The following is a 24,642-nucleotide window of genomic DNA, read 5'->3' as shown; positions in this document are numbered from 1 at the left end:
GGTCTGTCACTGAATGACCAGACAGGTTAAAGTGTTCTCCCACTGGTTTTTGAGTATTTTGATTCCTGATGTCAGATTTGTGTCCATTAATTCTTTTGCGTAGAGACTGTCCAGTTTGGCCAATGTACATATATAAAGGAGATAAAGGAGTAACTCCACTAGCTGGTAGCTATAGTAGACTGCTATCCTCTTATGTGGATTCAATTAGAAGAGGCCAAAGACCTATGCGTACCTAGTGTGGGTTTCAATGATTACTACTAACAAAAAAATCATAGCTAATACAAACTAAATACTATATCTACAGAAGTTTAATGAACCTTTCTTTTTGAACCTTTCTTGCTTGTGTAATGTGTTTCTTTGAGTTATTCAAAAGCAATGTTAGTTTCCCAGAACTAACCATGCCAAAATTCCTTGTCATAAGAAATATTCAAAAATAGTTCTTCATAAGCTTCCACTCCTAAAAATGTACACTCCTCCATGTAGCAAACTAGAATTTATTTTATTTATTTTCTTGGAAAATCTTTCTTTCAAATATTGCCCTTAGCTTAAACTAACTTGTATTGTAGTACTTATCCATAGCCAACTGATGTCTCTAGCATACCAGTTCACTGCTATATAAGAATTAAGGGTGGGATTTTCAAAAGTGCTTATCAATGGCATAACTCTGCCGCTACTGAAGGCATTGGCAAAACTCCAATTTAACTTAAATAGGAGCAGAGATAGGCTAACACTGAGAGATTTTGAAAATTTCATCCTATGTCTCATATTTTGTTTATTTTCATCACAGGTCAGCTAGGAAATCCTGCTGATTTTTACTCGCAGTGCAACTTCATTAATATCAACTAAAAACTGAATCTCAGAAGTGTTGCAATAAACAGATTTTGCATGTATAAATCCATCCCACAGTCCTGTAAATTTTATTATTCTTGCATTTATGAGCATGTCAATCTTATTAATTCTCAGCGCCTAGCAAGACTCACATTAAATTGACAGTATCAATACTGCGATTGTCCCCATTTTTTCTTGTTATTTCTCAGCAGTGTACTCGGGGCTGTACTGGGCACAGAATAAAGACAGTCTTTGTCGCAGAGAGTTTACAATCCAAAAGAGAAAAGGTAGGATCTAATGGGAATCTGAGAGGAAGCATTAGCTTGGAACTATATAATGCCACATCCTCAGCTGGTATAAATTATCATGGCCCTATTGATTACCGTGGCTCTATGCTGGCTTACCCCAGCTGAAGATCTGCCCCTTAATGTTTAATTGTTCACTTTTTATGGATATCAGGGAAGAAGTGAGTCTTTAGGAAGGACTTGAAAGCAGACAGCATGATGGTTTGATGAACAGGGATTAGAGGACATTCATTGAATAGGTAATAATTTTTTATTATTTTTTTGCTACATACTGTTTATTCTTTACTTGACAGTCTCAGTAGAATTTTCCCTGGAAGGTCATGTAAAGGGGAGTCTAACAAGGCAATTGCTAGTGTTTTCATTTCTTGTTGGTTATGCATGCTGTGAGCATGACAGTACGAGATGGAGAAAAGGTTATGGATGAACCAGGCTCGGAACTGAAGAGAATGAAACAAGAGATGGAATCAATAAAGATTATTTTCAGACTCTAATTTGAGGCTTGAGCCTTGATAAATCTCTGTAACACCTTTGGGATTTGTTGCATTGATGTTATCTTCCCATTTACTATATTGGCTCTGATGCTCTATAGCAACTGGTTAGCTTCCGACAGTTTCATTTGCTTGAAGGATTAAAATTTGCCAAAGATTTAAAATGCAGAGAAGACTTTTGAACTAGGAATGTTTGCTCTGTTTATTGCTAAGTTTCCGTAGTTTCTTCCATTCCCATACAAGAGTCGTAAACCACTCCAGAGCACAGAAGGTGAATGAAGAGCTTTAAAATGGGTTGAAAATTTTATTTAATAAAACAGTGAGCAATCATAACATATTTCTCACTCTGAAACCTCTTAAAGTATTTACCTTTTTAAACTGGTTCGATCTTAGCTAAAACTCTGCGGCTCAGAATTGCCACTGAATTCTCTGTGGAAAAGTTTAAATTTTTAGCATCCCTTCTGCAAATCTTCTGTAATTTGGAAAATGAGTAAAACCTATACACACAGACCTCATTGTGAATGGTAGACTAATGGGACTTTTTTTTTGTTTATTAATCAAACCATAGTACCTAGACAGAAATGCAGAGAATAGTTGCGTGCAGTACACCAACATGATTTCAAGTCTTTGTGATATATTGAACTTCATCCTTCCATGGTACTATTTTTACTCCCCTGGGTGTGCCAACATAAGCTGCCCTGGATATTAATAGAATTTAACTCTGAACAGTGAGGTGAAGAACAGACTCTGGAGAAAAGTTATCAATAAGCATCGACTCCTAAAAAAATAATTTGCAGTCTCCTTGTTGTTCTCTAATCCTCAGAAAGGTAGAACATTTTCTTTCAACTGTCATGCTAAAGTTGAATTCCAATCTTAACAGATTCTAGGTGTTCAATTGTGGAATTAAGCTGTGTGCATTCACAGTTTCTCCCTCGCCTGTTAATTTAAGCTTTGTTTGCTAGATTTTATAAAGCTTTACTTCTAGGAAATGAAATAGACTTAAACACTGTGTGCTCCTTGCTTCCCTCTCCCCTTACTTTATTTAAAATGTCAAAACATTAAAAAGTAAACTCAAAAATAACAACTTTTTCCCCCTTCCTGTCCTCATTCATCATCTTTTCTGAAGATATTTTATTTCCACCCTTTTATTTGTATTCATTCCCACTGTTCTTTCTCCTTTTCTTCTCAAAGGATGCAATCTGGCAGCACTGAAATCAATGGGAGTTTTGCCATTGATTTCAATGAGAGAAGGACCAGCGTCTAATGGTACAAAAAACTATTTTACAAACTGTGACACAGAGGCCCACTGGGGTTCACCACTCTGTATCAGAAACTCTTGTCAGGCTTGACCTACTCACTACACCTCACACACTGTTATCATGATATATGCCCAACAGACAACCCATTGTGAGCCACAGCAGCATAGCATCTAAAGTACTCAGTGCCGGGGCAGGCAGTGCCACAACTCTTGACTGGTCTGGGTTGAAAGCATCACACAACCCAGTCACTGAAGGGATGGCTTAAGACTAAGAAATAATAAGACCCAGAAGAAACATTTAGAATCCTTGGCTAGATGCGGTGCTATAGACTAGACTGTTCCTTTTGTGCTTTACATGACCCTGATCCTTAACTTTTTGCATGCTAGCAGACTGCTACCCCTGAACTGAGTCTTCATGAATTCAATAGGGCTCCACATACACACAGCAATCCATCCATGTGTAAGTAGAGTCAAGAACAGGGCCTATGTTTGTAACACTGAAGTCCTGTTGTGGGGAACATCTCCATAATCCCTGGCATGAGCATTTAAGTAAAGAAATGTTTAAAAACAAACAAACAAACCCCACAATAACAGAGAGTGCGAGGGGCTTCTGGTAGGATTAGTGAGTAATTGGTTGTAGGCAGTTCAGCAAAAATTATTTAAGCAAAAATAATAGCCCATCTCTGGGGTTTCATGTTTAGTTTTATAAAATTCTTGTGCAACCAAAGCAACACCAAAATACCAGTATCTGGCTATATTCCCTTCATGGAGATAAATTCTTAAACACAAACCAGATAGAAACACAAACCAGTAAAAACAGGGTAACTTTTTTGTCTCTCGAATGCTCTGCACTAGTTTATTTACAGCAACCCATCTCACAAACCTGAAACCAGCCCAGCCTCTCTTTAAACTTCTGGTCTAAGAAGGCTCAGATGTACCCAGGGCCGGCTCCAGGCACCAGCTTCTCAAGCAGGTGCTTGGGGCGGCCGCTTCGGAGAGGGGCGGCAGGTCCAGGTATTCGGCGGCAATTCGGCGGACGGTCCCTCACTCCGGCTTTTTTTAGATCGCGATCGCGGCTTTTTTGTTTGTTTGTTTGTTTGTTTTAACTGCTTGGGGCGGTCAAAACCCTGGAGCCGGCCCTGGATGTACCTAGTTATTGTTGTCCGAAGCTGACTCTGAAAACCTCTGCAGAGGTTTACCCTGAGCAGTCCATGTCACTGTCTAAATTGGTAGAGCTTCCCTGTAACAGGATGGCTGCAGGGCCTTCTCTGGGGAACGCAGAAAGACCTGTATATCTTGACACAGGGCCTAATAGTCTGACATGCTAAGCACCTGTGGAGTTGCTAATTCTGTTAATCTCTTGAGACAGCAGCGTATGCAAAACAATAAAGGGAACAATCACCCAGCGGTAAGCACAGGTGCTTCTCAGATGAGACATCCTCTCAATGCCCAACCAATGAAACAGTCTAGGGAGTAAAGTACTGACCACATCCAGCAAGGGGCTGAGCACCCTAAACTCTCATGCATGTTAACTGAAATAGGTGGCTGATGGGACTTCCCAGAGAGTGCTCAGTACTTCACAAGGGCTCAGCCCCAATTCTTTACAGTAGCTAACATAATGAAGACGTGCACATAATTTCCCATTGTGGTTTCATCATTAATTTTCTTTACAAAGTTCTTATCTCCTGTGCTGAAAACTTTTTGTTATTCACAGTTTTGGATTGTCAACAGATGCATCCATAGCAACAATTGCTGATTAAACTGTTCTAGGTTAGTTACAATTTCTTAACTACATCTCTACCTCAATATAACACTGTCCTCGGGAGCCAAAAAGACTTACCGCGTTATAGGTGAAACCGCGTTATACTGAACTTGCTTTGATCTGCCGGAGTGCATAGCCCCGGCCCCCCGGAGCACTGCTTTCCCGCGTTATATCCGAATTTGTGTTATATCGGGTTGCGTTATATCGAGGTAGAGGTGTATTACCAAATCTTCACCCTGTTAAATTCTTTCCCCTCCCTTCCCCAACTCCCCATGAGGCACTGAGACTTCTTTACAGTAACTGCCCCCCTCGCCCTATATTGAAGCCAGCAGTGGAAGCTTGGTACTATGCGGATCATATTAGAAGCAGGCAAAGCACTACTCAGAGGTCTCTCAACCTGGATTGTAGTCAATGGCAGTTGAGGGTACTCAGCACATTTCAGGAGGAGCTCCACACTTTACAGGACCAGGACTTAAGAGAAAATGCTCTTCACTGACCCTGTCAAAGAAATGACAGATCTAGTCATAGGAACATAAGACCAGTTATACTGGGTCTATTCCTGAGGGCATTCTGCGCCAAAAAAATTCTGTGCACAGTATTTTAAAATTCTGTAAAATTCTGCAAATTTTATTTGTCAGATAAATACGGAGGCTCCAGGATGGTACTGGGGAGCACAGACCACTGGCCGCACAGAGGTGGGAGATCACTGTGCAGCTCCCCTCCCCGGGACATGGACTCAGCAGTGAGACTGCACCCAACCCTGACACAGCGCTAGGACCGGACCCGTCCCAGAAACACCCCAGGGCCCTGCCCCTCCGTGCCAGGTTCACCAAGTGTGGGAGGCAGGCTCAGCAAGGCAGGATCCAAATATAGAGGGGCTTAGTGTGGGGGATCCAGGTGTCGTGTGAGAGGGTTCTGTGGGGGGGGGCAATCTGGGAATGGGCGGCTCAGTGGGGGATCCGGGTGCGGAAGGGATCTGGATGCACAGGGGCTTGTTGGGGGGTTCAGGGTGCAATGGTAACGGGACTCTGCAGGGGGGTCCAGGTGAAGGTGGTTGGGGGTCTGGGTGTGGTGGGCTCAGGGGGCCAGATGCTGGGGAAGTGGGGCTCAGTGGGGTAGGTATCCACGTGTAGCTGGTTGGGGCTCGGTGGGGTGGGGATCTGGGTGTGGGGGGCTTGTCGGCGTGGTCCAGGTGCAGGGGGAGTGGGGTTCATTGCGGGGGGGTTCTGAGTCCAGGGGGGTGAGGCTTGGTGGGAGGGTCTGGGCATGAGGGGATCTGGATGCACGGGAGTTGGGCGGATGGAGCAGTAGCTCCCTGTACAGGGATCTCTCCCCCTGCAGCTGTGGAGCAATGGGTGCAGGAAGCCAGGGGAAGGAGGGAGTTTGCAGAGCTTGCTGCAGCCGGGGGGAGAAATCTGGAGGTGGGTCTGACCCGGCCCTGGATACCGTGCAGGGGAAGAGGAAGTCCCGGCCTCCCCAGCCCAGCCTAGTCACTGAGCTGGGCGCAGGGTAGGAACCACCAGCCAGGTCTTCCCCAGTCCCGCCTCCTGTCCCACAGTGATTTACCTCTCTGCCAGCTGCCCTGGGTACATGAAACATACTACTGTGGAGGGTCCCATGACCACTCTTGTGGCCTCCCTTTGCTTTCCTGTCAGAAAGTCATTTTTCTGTGGGGAAGCAAAGAAATCTGTGGGGAACATAAATTCTGTGCATGCCCTGTGGCGCAGAATTCCCCCAGGAGTATGGGTCAGACCAAAGGTCCATCTAACCCAGTATCCTGTCTTCAAACAGTGGCTAATGCCAGGTGCCCCAGAAAGAATGAATAGGACATGTAATCATCAAGTGATCCATCCCCTGTCGCTCATTCTCAGCTTCTAGTAAACAAGAGGCCAGGGACACCATCCCAGCCCATCCTGGCTAATAGCAATTGATGGACCTATCCTCCATGAACTTAACTACACCTCTACCCCAATATAACGCGGTCCGATATAACACAAATTCAAATATAACACGGTAAAGCAGTGCTCCGGGGGAGGGGGCTGTTTTACCTCGTTATATCCGAATTCATGTTACCACAAGCGGTTCCTCTGCACCCGCCCGTTACTTGCTGTGGCCCTCCCTGGGGCCCCACCACCCCAGCTCACCTCCGCTCCACCTCCTCCCATGAGCGCGCCGCAACTTGCTTCTCCTCCCTCCCAGGCTTGCCGCGCCAAACAGCTGATTGGCGTGGCAAGCCTGGGAGGGAGGGGGGGAAAGCGTAGCTGCAGCGCGCTCGTGGGAGGAGGTGGAACGGAGGTAAGCTGGGGTGGGCCACAGCAAGTAACAGGGGGCGCAGAGGAACTGCTCCCCACTCCAGCTCATCTCCGCCTCCTCCCCTGAGCGCACCGCCACTGCTCTGCTTCTCTTCCCCCTACCCCCTTCCAGGCTTGACGGGCCAAACAGCTGATTGGCGCGGCAAGCCTGGAAGGGAGGGAGGGAGGGAGAAGCGGAGCAGCAGCGGCGCGCTCAGGGAGGAGGCGGAGGCTGAGCGGAGGTGAACTGGGGCAGGGAGCGGTTCCTCTCCCTACCCCGATATAACGCGATCTCACCTATAACACGGTAAGATTTTTTGGCTCCTGAGGACCACGTTATATCGGAGTAGAGGTGTAGTTCTTTTTTTTTTTTGTTCGTTTTTGAACCCTGTTATAGTCACATATTGTTCTTCCTGCTTCTCCCCTGGAATGAGAGTTTCTTCATCAGTTACCTGAACTGTATTTAGCAGTTCAGGTAACTGCTTTGCCTTTCTTGGGTGAACAGCAGGGTGACCATATGTCCCGTTTCGGCCGGGACAGTCCCTTTTTTTTTTTTTAAGTCCTGAACATCAGTTGGCAAGAGAAGACTGGACAAATGAAGGTTTTCCAAAAAAAAGGGGTGTGTGACCCCTAGTAGGACGTGGAGGAACATGTGGGAGGGAGAGCGGCTCGGGCTGGGCCAGCCCCATGTGAGCAGGTGGTAGAGGGTCTTGGGCCGGCTCTGCACGCAGCGGATGGAAGCAGGGCCTTGGGCCGGCCCTGCGTGGGCAGGCAGCAGGGGGGTCTCGTGCCAATCCCACATATGGGGGAAATGGGAGACACCTCAGGCTGGCCCTGCGTGGGCAGGAGGCCAGGAGACCTCCTGCCAGCCCCATGCAGTGTCCCATTTTCCCTTTGGGAAAATATGGTCACCCTAGTGAACAGTGTTCTGCCATTCTTTACCTGCCTTGACGCAATTACCAACTGCAAATCTTCACTTGGAACAAATGTAGTCAGGACCAGAAGGCCAAGGATGCAAAATGTAGTATGACAGGATAAGAGATGAACAGAAAAGGTGCTATATCCCAAATATTTTTAATGTTGGCACAGAGGAATAAGATACTAGATAAATTAGCAGACTTTGTCTGCAAGGAATGTCCCCAGCATTTGCATCCATTGTTAGACCTGCTTTATATAATCTCTCTGGGGTTTGGTAATGTCACTGATATTGCTTTAAATGAACAGATGATCATTTTAATGTAATTTGGTATTCACTGTAATAATGTTGATCATGATGAACTAATTGGTTGTTAATTGGTATGGTCGGTATTAATAGGAAATTCATTCTAATTCAGCGATAATTAATGTATTGTTACTTTAAACTGTTTCTCATTTATTCATGAGTCATTGAGAAAGGGGGGAAGAATGCTTCACTAAACATACTCCAGCAAAACAAGTAAATAATTGAGATTCGTCTCCCAGGAATGATACTATTTTCATAATTAGAATTGTCAGAAGTGCAAGTTTGTTTTTAAGATTATTGGCCTGGATAGATATTTATCACAGTAAATTAGATTCAGTATCTGTGTCTATCTGTATGTGCATCAGTGTCCTGATAATTAGGCAGTGATTTGTAAAACATGAAAATGGTTTCAGTAATTGCTTGAGACTGACTATAAGACTCCAAAATAGTAAGGTTGTTTTTTAAAATATTACTCAGACTACTCCCCCACCAAATGCTACACAATCCCATACACGTTGTAAGTAAACTAGAAACAAAACTACATCATAGTAGTCATAGACAATATGTACATAGTCATATTATAGTATATCCATAGGTATAGTTTAAAGTTGTCAGATCAAAAGAAAGTTCCTAGTGAATTCTCATCAATTTCACAAATTTGTAACAATATGTGAAAACCTTTATTCTCAGATTTGGTTGTTTACATCCACCCCTTTTGATTGCAAAAATTAATTGTAAGCAGGGCAGATCCTTGTTGCTTTATATATGTGGACAGTACTAGCACAATGGCACCCTGCTCTATGACTGTGGCCTTTACGTGATACAATAACACAAATGTTAAATAATAACCAAAGAGATAATAAACAGTGATGGAGAATTTTTCTTTAGTTTTCTGTCATGGAAAATTGATTTGTTTCTGTGGAGTGAGAGAGAGAAGAGAGAAATAAATCCTGATCTTTTCAAACCTCATGTGCCAACTTTGAACCTGGAACAAATTTTTCCCTTTTTCTGTTTTATAGGGAGGATAGAAATCCCTGGAAATCTGGGGTTACAATGGAACTGCAGTCAGAGCCAGACCCATAACTGTGGTGGCTTTCTCTGGTGGTATTGTAAAGCTGAAGGAATAATAGGAACTTTCAAGTAATGTCAGGAAATGAATTGTCCTGATGGAAGGCAGTAGCTCTGGCACCCGTGCTGCCATAAGTTTATTCCATCACCCTCTAAAGTGATTAAAGCAGATTCAAAATGTTAGCATCAGCAGCACCTTTATCCCAAGTAAAGGCTTCTGCTCAGGAAGAAGGGAATTTTACTGAGATCTCTCTCCTTAAGGTTAAATTGACTAGTCACTGAGTTTTGTAAATTATATCCTGCTGCTTCCCACCTACAGGGCATTAATTTTTGCTTATAGTTTACTTAGGCCTGGGCTACATTAGTGGGGCGGTTCGAATTAAGATACGCAACTTCAGCTACGCTATTCGCATAGCTGAAGTCGAAGTATCTTAGTTCGACTTACCTGGCCGTCCTCACGGTGGCGAGTTGACCGCCGCAGCTCCCCCGTCGACTCCGCTTACTCCTCCTGCCAAAGTGGAGTACAGGCGTCGATTCGGGGATTGATTTATCGCGTCTAGATGAAACGCGATAAATCGATCCCCGGTACATCGAACACTACGTCTACGTAGTATAGACGTACCCTTAATCGTATGATGTTGCAGAAAATTGTTAATGGAAGGGTCTGAGAGTAAAGTATATTAAAGCAGTGTTACTGAGATACTTTATAAAAATGAAACATCCATTTGCCAATAGCAGCATAGTCTGTAACTTTTTATCCTCACTCAGCACCAGTGCAGAGAAGGAAAGCATAGGAGGCATCAACTTTAAAGTAAAATCTGCAGAGAGTAGCCAATAGCATTGCACTTGTAAAATGTAAGCATTCCTCTCAAATCCAGATCTCTGGTTGAAGATTGTATCTTCCCAGGAGATTCCAGACGTCTTTGATTGCTCAGCATGAAACTAAACCCAGTTACTAACTACTCACCAGCATTCATAGTAATTGGCTCAGTAGAAACTGGGCTTGCTTCTTAGGGCTAGAAGTTGGCCCCTAGTTGAGCTGCATAAAGAATATGCACATCTCCTAACATGCACTTGATTCTCCAGAGTGCCTTCAACTCACATGTTCTCTCAATAGGGTTGCCAACTTTCTAATCGCACAAAACCGAACACCTCTGCCCCGCCCCTTCTCTGAGACCCTGGCCTCGCTTGCTCCATTACCCCCCCCCTTTTGTCACTCACTTTCCCCCACCCTCATTCACTTTTACCAGGCTGGGGTTGGGGTGCAGGAGGAGGGTGAGGGCTCCGGCTGGGGGTGCCGGCTCTGGGATGAGGGGTTTGGGGTGCGGGAGAGGGCTCCAGGCTGGGGTAGAGGGTTGGGATGCTGGGGGAAGGAGAGGGCTCTGGGCTGGGGGTGTGAGCTCTGGGTGAGGTTAGAAATGAGGGATCCAGGCTGGGGAAGGGGGTTGGTGTGTGTGTGGGGGGGTGAAGGCTCGAGCTGGGGGTGCGTGCTCTGGGGTGGGGCTGGGGATGAGGTTGGGGTGCAGGAGGGGGCTCTGGGCTGGGGCCAAGGGGTTCAGAGTGTGGGAGGGGGTGCGGGCTCCGGCTAGAGGTGTGGATTCTGGGGTGGGACCAGGGATGAGGGGTGCTGGGAGTGTGTGAGGGATGCAGGTCTGGGAGGGAATTTGAGTGCGGGAGGGGACTCTGGGCTGGACCAGGGGGTAGGGGTGTGGGAGGGGGTTTGGGGTGCAGCGTCCCGGTGGCGCTTACCAAGGCTCCCAGGAAGCAGCCACCAGGTCCCTGCAGCCCCTAGACATATGGCTGGGCAGGGAGGATCCACGCACTGCCCTCACGCCTGCAGGCACCGCCCCCATAGCTCCCATTGGTCACAGTTCCCAGCCAATGGGAGCCGCGGAGCCAGCCCTCAGGGCGGGGACAGCACACGGAGCCTCCTTGGCCGCCCATGTATCTAGGGCAGGGGTTCTCAAACTTTTGTACTGGTGACTCCTTTCACACAGCAAGCCTCTGAGTGTGACCCCCCCCCCTTATAAATTAAAAACACTTTTAAATATATTTAACACCATTATAAATGCTGGAGGCAAAGCAGGGTTTGGGGTGGAGGCTGACAACGCATGACCATCCCCCATGTAATAACCTCGCAACCCCCTGAGGATCCCAACCCCCAGTTTGAGAACCCCTGGTCTAGGGGCTGCAGGGACCTGGCGGCCGCTTCCGGGAGCCGCATGGAGCTAGGGCAGGCAGGGAGCCTGCCTTAGCCACAGGCCGCCACTGAGCCGCCGACCGGACTTTTAACAGCCTGGTTGGTAGTGCCGACTGCAGCTGCCATGGTCCCTTTTTGACCGGGCGTTTCGGTTGAAAACTGGATGCTTGACAACTGTATCTCTCAAGAGGCACTCAGCAGGGTTAGGATCGGCACCAGCATGAGCCGAACTCTGTACAGAGCCACAGGCAGAGAAAAGTCCATGTGTGCGTGCTATTAGTTGTGAATGTTGCGAGCTGCTACTAGGGACCATAGAGCAAGGAGGCGAGAGTCTGTATAAACAGGAAGTAAAGTCAGTCTTGCATTCACTGCAGCTGTGCTGTGCTGGGGTTTTGTCATCTGTACAGAATGGATGGTTACAGCAGTTCAAGGTGCTCTCAGTTCCCTCAGAGCCGTGTATGGGCCTAGCTCTGCTCCAAAATGAGTAGTAGTGGGTGGGATAGGAGGAAGGGCTGGGGATACACAGATTCTGTAGATGCCCACTCTGAGGGGGCTCTATGCCAGTTTTGCTGTGTGTTTCAATAGTTTTCCTTCACTTAGGACGTTGGTGAAAACAGCTAAAAATATTGTAGCCAAAGAAGTGTACAGAGTGTTTGGAGATGTGATTACACTGTACTTCAGGCTGCTTGCAGCTTGGGGCAGGAAAAGACCTGTCAGTCACTGGCAGCAGGGCAGTCCCTGGCTCTCTGAAGTTCCCTTGTTTTTTCTGCCTCCATGCCAGGAAGCAGGCAGTTTGGCCAGTCCTCCTGGTTCCAGAGCTTTTCTGAGGAAAAGTCCAAACTTTATTTCACATTTATGAGTGACTAACAATCTGGCTCAAGAACGTGTCCATCCAGTTCCCAGCTGTGTCCTAGGGCTGCATTGGCCTTCTGGGGAGATTGACCTGCTCGGCTCCTTTTCCCCTTTCTGAGGCATTTGTAGTGCCCCTGTGGACGTCAGGGGGAGAGCTAGGCCAAGAAAAGCTAGGGGCTGTCTCCTGCTTCACCCCCTTTTTGAATGCCTCACTGGGGAGCCTCGCTGGCTCTGTGAGGACAATTCAGCTTCCTGGCTCACAGCCCAGTCTGGATGGGGTTGTTCAGCTCCCTTCCCCCAGGCAGGAAGGGAGCCAGGCGGGACTGGAAAAGCTGGCTCCGCAGGACCGTACAAAAGATAGCAAGGAAAGAGCAGCAGTGACACTGGTTTTTTCTTTCTGTTTGACGAGACTATGGCTCTTGGGCAGGAGCAGTGCCAATCTCAGGGCAGAGAAGTCATGTCTCCTGCATTCAGATCTACTAGACAGCCGAGTGGCCATCAATACGTACATTCTACATACTGGCCAGCCAGTCTTTAGCCAGTGCCATTTTTTGGCAGAAGTCTTCTCCACTATTTAGTGCCCAAGGGAAGATGGAGACTATATAGCAGGGATGGCCAACCTGAGCCCGAGAAGGAACCAGAATTTACCAATGTACATCGCCAAAGAGCCACAGTAATACATCAGCAGCCTCCACATCAGCTCCCTCTCACACTCCCTGCACCTCCCGCCCACCAGCAGCCCCACCGATCAGCACCTCCCTCTCTCTCTCCCCCACCTCCCGATCAGCTGTTCCATGGCATGCAGGAGGCTCTGGGGGGTGAGGGGGAAAGAGCGAGGGCATGGCAGGCTCAGGAGAGGGGGCGGGAAGGGATGGAGTGGGGGCAGGGCCTGTGGCAGAGCCAGGGGTTGAGCAGTGAACACCCCCCGGCACATTGGAAAGCTGGCGCCTGTAGCTCCAGCCCTGGAATCGGTGCCCGTACAAGGAGCCACATATTAACTTCTGAAGAGCCGCATGTGGCTCCGGAGCCACAGGTTGGCCACCTCTGCTATATAGTATACTTTTTTTAATTCTTTGGATGCTGCTGCTTCCCACTCTGGAGACACTGCTATGAAAATGCCATTGTAATAGATCTGTCAACCTTAATACAAAGAAGAACATGCAAATGTATCTGTGCTCACATGAAGGTGTGGGTTTTTTTTCGTTTTGTTTTATTTTTCTATTTTGGAGTAATAAAATCCACACATCCTACCTGCCCTGGAGACAAACAAATCATCCAGAATAGAGATGACATTCAAAGATTTGGATGTGTTTCAGTAGAAAGACATGTCCTATTCTCTGTAGTAGGAGAAATTGTGCTTTTTCCCTAAAAGTATGGTTAACAACTCTGTACTTAGGAAAATAGATTTGATATAACTTGGCTGTGGAAACCTTCTCAAATGGGGGCACTTCAGAGAGCCGGACATTTCGCTGCTGTTAGTGACTGACAGGTGTGGTGCTGCCCCCAAACTGCAAGCAGGCTGATGTACCCGCTGTAATGGATCTGTGGACCTTATTAAACAAAGAAAGGACATTTTCATGTAAGTACAGATAAATTTTCCTATTATTAATCCTTCATAACTCAGTCACTTCTCGTCAGAACAACTTCTTGCCAGAAACTCTTAAGACTCTTCTCCTGGAAGCCTATTTCTCTGCCAACTATTTTTTTTTCCTTTTGTCTCCAAGCATTTGAATATTAGAGCTGTTTTTAAAAAATGCATTTTTTTTATACGAGGGAATATATATTTTTTTCACTCTCCTCTCATTTAAAAAAGGGTAAATTGTTTTTGCTCTCCTGCCCAAAAAAGTAGAAAATCATCTTTAGGCAAAGACCAGGGCTGGAAAATTTCAACCCACTAGATGAATGGTTGTGTAAATTTCAAGAAACTGAAAATGGGGAGTTATTGTGGAAAGCCTAAGTAGGGTTTGCAGAATCTGTCCATTCAGTGGAGTTATAACTAGCATTCTAGCTGTAATAAGAAATCCAACTATTCATGTATTGGAGCAGTAACAGTAAATAGCCTCTAGATCTGCACAGCAATATCTCTTCTACTTTTCTCAATCAATCTATGGTATCAATACACACATGTGCAGCTGTGCACAGGATAAGAAGGCAGCAGCAGATATATTTACACAGACATAATGTACTGTATAAATAGTAAAATCTAAATATAAGAGTGTAAATTGATGGATTGATTTACAAAATTGGTTCCTTGAAATAGTCTGGATTGTAAAATCCTGTACCAACAGTTTGAGTTTCTAGCTCTTACAAAAGTCTGAAAACATCATTAATTAGCAGGTGAAGTAAAAGATTAGAAGTAGAGGATGTGAGTTACATTGATGAGTTCTATATTGACTCCTATTCACTCTACAAATGAGATGCTAAAATTATAGCTCTATATTAAGTATTGTGGCACTTGTTGATGCCACTGTAGTTCAGGGTCAGACTTTCCATTAGGAGAGCTGATTTTTCTGGGATTTATAAAGGCCATTTAACATTGCATTGTGGCTGACATTTTGTTTGTAACTTGCCAAACCAGGTATGTATTTTCCTAAAAACAAAGAGCCACAACATGCAGGTAGGAAACGTCAAGTGCTGTTAACGGTTTCATTTTAAAAGGCCAACTGTTGCCAGTCACTTGGTCTTAGTGCTAACTGTAGCTATCTGTTTTAAATGTAAAACGGCAAAATAAAAGAATTTTGATTAGCAGCTAATACGTGGTTAAGCATGGGTTTTATTAAAAGTTTGAACAACACTTTAGGTGAAATCTTGGCCGCACTGAAGTCATGTGGAGGTGCTCCGGGAGGTAAATGTTATAAGGAGCCTCTCCCCCAACCTCTGTGCACAGCACATAATGAAACTGTGAAGTTATGAGAAGTTTAAGAACCCCCTGCGGCTAGAGCCACTGCTTTCATTGTAGAGGGGTAGGACCATAACCTAGCTCTTGTTCCCCACTTGCCAGCTGAACTGGCCTGGCATGGATGAGACTGTTGGCTGAATCTCTCCAAGAGTAGAGCCATACCCCCAGTGCATGACTATGGCTTATAACCCAGCCCTGGTAACATTAACATTGTAGGCTCTATTATTACTGTTTATAGAGTGTTGGTATACATGGCACATAGAGGAAATGGTTATAAATCCATGAGAGCATGAAGTCTACAGGTAGTAAGAGAATAAACCAGGATAATGCAATAGAGTTGCAAATTCAGAATTGGGCATGCTCATTGAAACCAAACTGCTTTATAAAGGTTTCTTGTAGGACGGGGGGATGGAGCTCGATACCCATTAATTGAGAGGCTATTATAAGCATCAAGGGGGTGGCATGAAAGAAGGTAGGAAATGTCCTGTGTCGGCTTGGCCCGTTGCACATCAGGTATGGGTAGGTGGAAGCTAACAAGCAGAGATGTGAAAAGTGCTGAGAGGTCGTAGGATAGAGGAGGACATAAGGGAAGTGATGTAGACAGGGGTTGAGTTATTGCTTCACAGATAAGGAGACCCGTTGAGCAGAATGGGCAAGTGAGTGTAGAAATTAAAAAAATGAGAAGACTTGGTCTGGACAGTGGAGAGGAAACTCAGCTTGGCAGCTGCATTTTAGTTTGACTCGAGGAGAGCCAGGTGACAAATGGAGAAGGCTAGTAGCACCAGCTTACTCTGTGATCTCTAATACATATGGACATGCAGAAATATAATTATAGTATTGAAGGAGCTATGAAATGCAAGTGCCACTTTAAAATCCTTTTATATTTTTTTTTATTGCCACCATATGGCATGTTGTTAATTGAAAAGCAGCTGATGTCTCTCTTGCATTGTTGTTGGCATCCTAACACCCCAGAAGGGGACGCACTTCTGTGTGATAGGCAAAATGACTCATAAAAAGAAAGTAAAATGTGTAAATTAGTTTAGAATGCATTTGGATGAAGGGTTCTAGAAAAATGCAACAGTTTTTGAGATATTGGGGCCATCCTAATATTGATATGTTTTACAGAACACTGCCTATTAACGCTTGATTTTCAAGTCCGACTGCATCTTTAGTTTTATAATCAGAAGAAAATATTCAATTTCACCTGTCTTGCCAATTTTATCTTATTTGCAAACCAGACTGGGTCTGTGTCAGTGGGCAGACTGCTAAATAGAAGGTGCAAATCAACCACAGACTAAAAATAGACATATGATAGAATACACCACAAGTAGCTGGTATTTTGACATATGGAAAAATATAACACACTTAGTTTTATGATACTCTAGGCAGCCAAGAAAAAGATTAGACTAAAGAAGCCATAATAGTATGCAGGTGGAAAATGAGACTATAAAGAACTGAACCAAAATTAAAAAAAAAAGCAGAATGTAAAAAGATAAAATAGGAAAATTGTGGGAGATGAAAATAAGACATTGAAGGAATTCAGTAGGAGAAACTTGATGAAAAGGGGGCTAAATTCAGATTAATATTCTGGGGGATTTTGTGTTCTGTATCTGCCAAAGACACTACGGTATTTTCTATGAAAGCAAATTTATTAAAAAACAAAACAACAAAAACACAACACCATCATATGGCGAACTCTAAAGTCCATTAAAATAATATTGTCAAGAAGAATCCCCACATATCAGGACAGGTTATTGAAAAAAATTCCTCTCCTTTTACTTGGGAAGCCACTAATGTAGAAATATAGATTCCAAAAATGAAATTAAAATATTGTCAAATCATTAGAATCCACCACAGGAACATTTAAAGGGACACTATCAACTTGAAATTCAGTCACTTTAAAAGAAAACTGAGTCAAGTTGTTTCAGCAATTGCATTTGTCCCTGACTCCCCAGGCAGTTTTTCTGGGTTTACTATCACGTTTTCCTATTTTCCTCTTTTAAAATCATTTTATTTCCCCTCTTGTTGTGCTAAACAAGAGGGGGAACTGATTGACTATGTGGGAGAAACAGTGAAACTGACTATGCACAAATATCCAAGGTAAACAAACTGGAAAAGAGCAATTTTTTTCCTTCTGTTTTTGCTCTAGTCATGCAGTTATTGACTTATTAGGTCTTTCTTACTATTAGTGGTGGGATAAAAATAAAGGCAGACAGAAGTGCAATTTTAAGTTGATAGTGTCCCTTTTAAAATTAAGGGGTCAGAATTTTAGTGCTGGCTTTTTTTAAAGGGGTGCACTTTCAAGCCAGCATACAATTGCATCCACATTTTTGCAAATGCAGTGAATTGTGGGCACTGATATTACCAGTTGGACATCTGCTCAGGAGGCCATGTTGAGGAGGGGTCCATTTTCCCATTCTATTAAACCTTTTGTGACTGTGCTTTAAATGCAGGAATCAACATAGTATCTATTTAATATATGTTGTATACAGTATTCGTGTTTGAAAGCCCCAATTCAAAGCACATTGAAGTCTTTGGGAATCTTGTTACAGGGAATTACTAATTCTAATACATATGACTTCCATGATCCCATCAGGATAGTGAGAGCAAAGCCTTTGGTGATACTGGTCTGCTCCTGCTACTGAGAGGGGAAAAATATTCCCTCTGGGGGTTCCAGTTTTGAGAAATGTTGGTATAGACACTTCCCTCAGGTGTGCTACTGCACTACATTTGGCATAATTATTGGCATTCATTAGCTAAGAAGCGCTGCTACAAGATATTACAAAATTAACATTTCAGCATAGCCAAGGGTACCAAATTGTTTAGAGAACCTGCGGTAACACCATACGTCCTTGCACGCAGTCGGTTTGCATTTTAAGGGGGAAAAATTAAAAATAAATGTCAAGTAAAGAAATGTAATTTGTCTCCACATTTTGTTTCTTTAATTAATAAATTAACAAGCTTTTAAAAATCACAAGTCTGATGGCTCATATTGACCATTGTTTACTTTTTTGTTAACTCTAAGCTTGAATATAAAGTGTCTTTTCCTGTCAGTTTTCTCTTGTTTTTGATTTGACAATCATCAATTCCCCTGCTTCTTGCCTTGAATCAAACTGAAATCAACATGACTGGACTTATTTTAATAATTACTTTGACAGATATTTTAAAAATGAAATGGACACTATAGTATTTGCAAGACTCTATATTGCAAATCTGTAAAATGGGTACAACAATTGCCTATCTCTAAAGATGGGGGGATAGGCTTAGTTAATTAATATTTGTAAAGTGGTAGTGTGTTGATGCAGTTTTTATTCGTGCTGCAACTACTTCTGTCTGAATTTTTATTGACCTTGTACACATGCTCTGACCATAAAGCACTTTAAATTATTTGGCTGAAAGGTTCTGTGTAAATACAAAGTAACTGTAGAAGTATTATCACACTAGATTGCACCACAACTTTTTGCTTCCAAAGTTTTAAAACTTTACTTTTGACAGGAAGTACACATTTGAGCTTTGACATGTTGAAGTGCATTACCTATAATTAAATATGCATTTTCAAACAAAATCAAAACTTTTAGACTTTTAAAGACAACTAAATGGATTCGCTTCTCAGAGGACACAATCCAAAATGGCAGCTAGGATTTATTAGACTTGGAAAACCCTGATGTTTTTCCTTATGGGGCTGAGGCACTTTTAACATAAGGATACTGTATGTAGTGCTCTTTGATATTAAAAGCTACATAGATAGTGGAAAAAATGGTGTGGTACCTTTTTTAGTTTATTTAAGATATATAAAGAAGGTCTGAAAGGTAGTGTGGGCTTTTTGTTGTTATTGTTTTTAACTTAGAAATATCAGGCTCTGCCTGTCTTGTTTGCTGGAGGCTTCCTTAAAGGAGCAGAGAAATGGAGAGAGGATTTTATTGAAGGCAGGGGTGTTGACTCTTTAACAAAGATATTTTTCTTCCAAACTGTATATGAGGTTTTTGAGTTGAATAGAGGTTAACAAAACAAACAAACAAAAACAACAACAACAAAAACAACCAAACACAGAACAAAGCATTTGAAAAGTTCTGAACAAGCAATTATCTTTGGCTCTTCAATTACTCAGCACTTCTTGTCATAATCTTACTAGTTGTCTAGTTCTCCATAGAGTGTTCTTGAGAAACAAACAGGCAAGGTGAAACCAGAAATTTTCATATAAAAACAAGCAGGAAAAAACATTTGTATTTAAAAAAAAAAAAAAAGTATTATCAGGCCCACTTCTACATCGAAAAGAAGCAAAGAGCAATTGAAACCCCAGTGTTATTTTCTCATATTTTGCAGGTCACCCTTTAAACATTTTGATTTATGCCTGCCATTACAGATGACATTACAGCAGTGCACATGCTATAGTTGTTTGATATTTTGGTCATGCCAGTGGAATACAAGACCATAATTAGGGCATTGCTTGTGCAAATTGGCACGGTTCCTCCAACTTCAATGGAATTGCGCTGATTTACTCCAAGCAAGGGCATGGCCCATTAGTTGTGGGAGCTTACGCCCCATAAAGAGTAGCTGTGCTTTAATTTTGATTTCTAGCAACAAAGGCGAAATAATATTCAAAATATAATCAATTCCCTAGTGCTTTTCTGTCTTTGTCACTGTTGTGTTGCCCTGGATACAGTTTAGCAAACTTTAAAAAATTTTACAACAGATCCTGAGCTGATGCAAATCTGCATAACTTCCCTGAAGTCAATGGAGCTTGGTTTGATTCAGTTAAGGGTCAAAAATATTTGAATACTTCCTCCTGGCCCCGGCTGAGGCACATAAGCAGGGCAACATGAGGAAAACTTGCATTGCTTCTGCTCATGCTTTCTGAAACCTGTTCTGTGACTAAAGAGAGGAGTTTGATCTCTAGGGCAGTCAACCTGGTACCCCTTACGAGTTCTCAGTTCACATTAAAAATTGTTTAAAAGAAAAAAAGAGCCAGAATTGAATACAAGCTGCTCTATGTGTCCCCACTCTGCAGATGCACTCAGAGATGTCCTTACTATGTTTTGTTTTCAAACAGGAAAAGCCAACAACAATGTACTATGGGATGAGGACTCCGTAGAATACATGCCTGCCAACCCAGTCAGGATCGCATTTGTCTTGGTTGTTCATGGCAGAGCTTCTCGGCAGCTCCAACGCATGTTTAAGGCTATTTACCATAAAGACCATTTCTATTACATTCATGTTGACAAGGTAATATATCACTGGTTATAAATTGCCTGTCTCACCATTTGTCAATCTGTCCATCTTTGTCACCTTCTCCAACATTCTTTTTATCTCTGCTGCATACGGTATGTATCACTTTTTGTTTTTCCGTCTGTTCTATGTTTTATGCCCGACTGTATTTTTTGTTTTTTAAATCTTTCCTTCTGTGACTGCCTTCATTTCTCCTTGTGTCTATGGTATCTGTCCATATCTGTCTGTCCTATGTTTTGTAGCGATACCTGATAAGTCATTGTAGGCTCTGATGTACATTTAAAGTGGAATCAGTGCTCCCCAGGGGAGATCAAAGAGAATAAAACAAAGGGGGCTCTTGACGCTGTCAAATTAGCTTGCACTTTGTTCTTTAGCACATCTTACAGGGGAAATGGCTAGCAATTGTTGAGTTTTGTTGGGAGTATATTTGCTAGATAAATTACCAAATCCCAGATACCATTCACAGGTCTCAATGTATTTTAAAAAAACAAGGAGTCGTCCTTTTGGCACCTTAGAGACTGTTTTACTTAACATTAAACTGACTGCAACCCAGAATCAACTGATCTGAAAAACGTCAGGTTTTAAGATGTTCAGTTGGTTAGAGAACACAAGCGGGGAGGATCCTTTCATTTTATTTGTTTTCCTAGTCTGCTGAACGTTTTACTTTCTTTCCCTGTAAAGCGATCCAATTACCTACACCGGAAAGTGCTCCAGTTTGCTAGCCAGTATCCGAATGTGAGAGTCACCCCTTGGCGAATGGCAACTATCTGGGGAGGAGCAAGTCTTCTGTCCACCTATCTACAGAGTATGAGGGATTTAATTGAGATGAATGACTGGTCCTGGGATTTCTTCATTAATCTTAGTGCCGCCGACTATCCCATCAGGTATGGTGACCCCTTTTTAAAATGTGTATTTTTCCTTCATAAATGAACAATGGACTTTTAATGCGATATAGGCCAAAATTTTCTGTACTGTGATGCAAGAAACAGAGGAACATTCAACCAGGGCACCAGTTTCATCAGTCCCTAGCAGGAAGCTCAGTGCTGTAGCTTCTCCCTATCTCAAAAAGAAAAACATATTTCATTGTCACTGGGTCCGGCATCAACACTTTTGCTACCGAGGCAATGGCACCACAAGCACAAAAACACTCTGTGTGCACCCTGTTTTCATGCTTGGGACTGCCTGTAGTTAGGTGGCTCAGGAGTGTTGATTCTTCAGTTTGTGAACCTCAAACGTGAAGAAAATTATCCCACACAGAACTCTGGTAAGCAGTTTGCTACTGCTGGACTTTGTGTTTCAAGAAATTTGGAAGATATGCATATAGATAGATTCCATCAGAGAAATATTGTGGTATTCCTTTTTTGGTGCTTTACTGCTCAGGATAATGATGATAGAAGTGACAAGTTGCTGGGAATCATATATATCTTCAGCACCAACTGTTGCCTGAATAACTTCATTCAGATGGCATCAGACATAGAAGTTCATGGATCACCACATGACCAGGCTTGTGATTCTAAGTGAAACTATGGAGTTACAGAACTCGTGCCCCACAGCTGCATTCAATAAGTTTCACTAAACTGTGCATAAATAGATTCTCGGTTAAAAAAACCTGAAACTGCGTAAACAGTTATTTTTAGGCTGCAAAAATTATGAAGAACAGAACATTCTCCTTTTAACTTTTACTCCCTACCATGTCGAAAGGAATTAAGAAAGGGGAAGTGGCTTGGTTGGGTCATTTTTTTTACATGTGATTATGCCGTAAAGTGTTCCTGATAATACTAGCATCTCATATTCCATTTGCTCTGTCATAGTCTTTCATCTCAAAAACTTCCACAGCACCTCACAAATTACGAGCCAAACCCTTAAGTCCTTACTCAAAAACTCTCCTTCAAGTTATGTTTGAAGTCAGTGGAAGTTTTTGCCTGAGTAAAGATATAGTGAAAACTGAATAAGGGCTTCAGGATTTGGGTACCATACATATCCATTACCAGTGAATTGCAGCCAGCTCTGTGGATGTGTGCAGCAGCCAGGAAAGTACCATGAAAGAGTAAGAACCTTAGAGAGTGTGTGTGTGATCTGAATGCAGGAATTTGAAATAGGAACTCCAGATTTTTAATATTGGATGATTGAGACCCTTTCTGTAGACTTAGGGAAGTCTCTTAACAAATATGACTCATCATTCCACCTCTCAAGTGGAGACAATAACGATCACCTACCTGCATCCCTCACTTAGTTGTTTAGGAGGACTAAATTGTTTCTTCATCTAGAGTACTTTCAAGCTGAGGAGTGCTATACTGATCCCAAGCAGTAGTGTAATGGAAGGCACAGCACACCAATGGTGAGGGGAGATGATAGGGGACATATGGTCCAAGGACACTCTTTACAGGGTGGCAGATTCTAGGGACCTGGATAGGGATGAGTCTGATATTAGGTGCTAGAGCTCTGGAAGTCCAGTGTAACTAGTTCAGAGTTATTCTAATAGCTGCATCTTGTTAGCTCTAACCATGATATATGAAGGAATGGGCAGAGGAACTAGAGACTGGAATTTTATGGTGACAGCATGTCGGCTCAAAAATCTGCACTGGGGTATCTATTGTGAGATTGGGGCCATGATCGGTAACATTCTGTACTATATTTAGTGCCCTCTGGGGTAAGTTTAAATAGAGAGCCAAACTTGGCTGGTAATTTATAAACATGGCCATAAACTGTCCCAGTATAGCTGAGACTCTGGCCAGCCCTATCTTAATAGAGTCACAATTATAATATAGTGTTATTTAACATTTTTTTCAATAGTGGAAGCCCTAAACAAGGGCAGTTAAAGTGTAGACATTACAACACAGTTTTCTTCCCAGCAGTGGAAATTATCCTGAAGTTCCACTTCTCTGTTGTTTTGAAATCGCATCTGGGTTCTCAACTGTAGGTCACTGGTCGGAAGTCACACTTCCCATTTCTCTCAAAATACTCTAATTTCAGAATTTACGCAAACATGTCAATCATCTAGAAGCTGCACGTCAAAGAACACTCTTTATTTTTAAATGTTGTTTCATTCATAACTGAGATATAGGTGTAGTTAAAAGAAGTTCAAATACATATTTTTATCATTATAAACCCTGTAAAATGTTATCCCATCAAAAATATATGCAAATATATGAATATGCAATATTCATTTTCAAAGTGGAGATGCTATATATTGGTGTTCTTCACAATCTTTAGGAAGACATTTCCTCCACAGTTGTAGACCATGTCGGAAGCTGCATATTATTACAAGAAATAACAAGAAAAGGATTTGTGGGTTTTTTTCTTTCCTTCAGATGCCATACTGTGATTTGCCAGCTAATAGACTAAAAGCAGTTTACACTTCTTACTCTGGTTAGTTATATTGCAATTGTTTTGTTAGGTTTCCCAGCATAAGAACATACGAATTTTGTGGATTAATATATTTTATCCAGGGCAGCTCCACATTAAGCTTTCACTTCCCATCTGTCATCCCATCTGTGACACTGAAACCCCTACTCCTTCTCTTCTGATAGATGCATGCTAAGCCAACCTTGTAAGACAGCACAACACGCTATAGAGCAGGGTCAGCACTATATTATATTGTGAAGCCCAAATCTCTCTGACAAATTGCCTGGTGTGTTCATGGGTTACATTACAGTTGCAAATATCTCTTTCTCATTTATCCCCACAAGAATCATCCAGAGGTGGGTACTGAAAATTATTAGAGGCATGAGAAGATACCGCATGAGAGGTCAATGAGAAAACTGGGACTATTCAATTTAGAGAAGTGACCATAGGCGCCGACTCCGGGCGTGCTCTGGGGCTGGAGCACCCATAGGGAAAAATTAGTGGGTGCTCTGCCCCCACTGGCAGCCAAGCTCCCCTCACCCCCTGCTCCTCCTCCTTCTCCTCCCCCTTCCCTGAGCGTGCCGCATCCCCGCTCCTCCACCTACCTCCCAGCGCTTCCCGCCCAGCTGTCGCCAAACAGCTGTTTGGCAGCATTAGCACGCTCCAGGAGGGAGAGGGAGGAGCGGGAACGTGGCACGCTCAGGGGAGGAGGCGGGGAAGTGGCAGGGCCAGGGTGGGGATTTGGGGAAGGAGTTGGAATAGGGGCAGGGAGGGGACGGAGTTGGGGCGGGGACTTCGTTAAGGGGTTGGAATGGGGGAGGGGCAGGGGTGGGAAGAGGCAGGGCAGGGACAGGGCCTCATGGAAGGTGAGGAGTGGCAGCGGGGGCAGAGAGGGGGG

General features: G+C 43.4%; 1 protein-coding gene across 1 annotated transcript in view; it reads left to right on the top strand.

The window, feature by feature from the left end:
• XYLT1 (xylosyltransferase 1) overlaps positions 1-24,642 on the top strand; it is a 318,750-nt gene that overhangs the window by 194,474 nt on the left and 99,634 nt on the right. Inside the window, exons 4-5 of the mRNA XM_034783464.1 lie at positions 20,224-20,396; positions 21,081-21,283. Of these exons, the coding sequence (XP_034639355.1) occupies positions 20,224-20,396; positions 21,081-21,283 (376 nt within the window). The remainder of the gene's footprint in view (positions 1-20,223; positions 20,397-21,080; positions 21,284-24,642) is intronic.

Source organism: Trachemys scripta, chromosome 10 (assembly GCF_013100865.1).
Source record: "Trachemys scripta elegans isolate TJP31775 chromosome 10, CAS_Tse_1.0, whole genome shotgun sequence".
Taxonomy (NCBI): domain Eukaryota; kingdom Metazoa; phylum Chordata; order Testudines; family Emydidae; genus Trachemys; species Trachemys scripta.
This window is presented reverse-complemented; position numbering and strand designations above follow the sequence as displayed.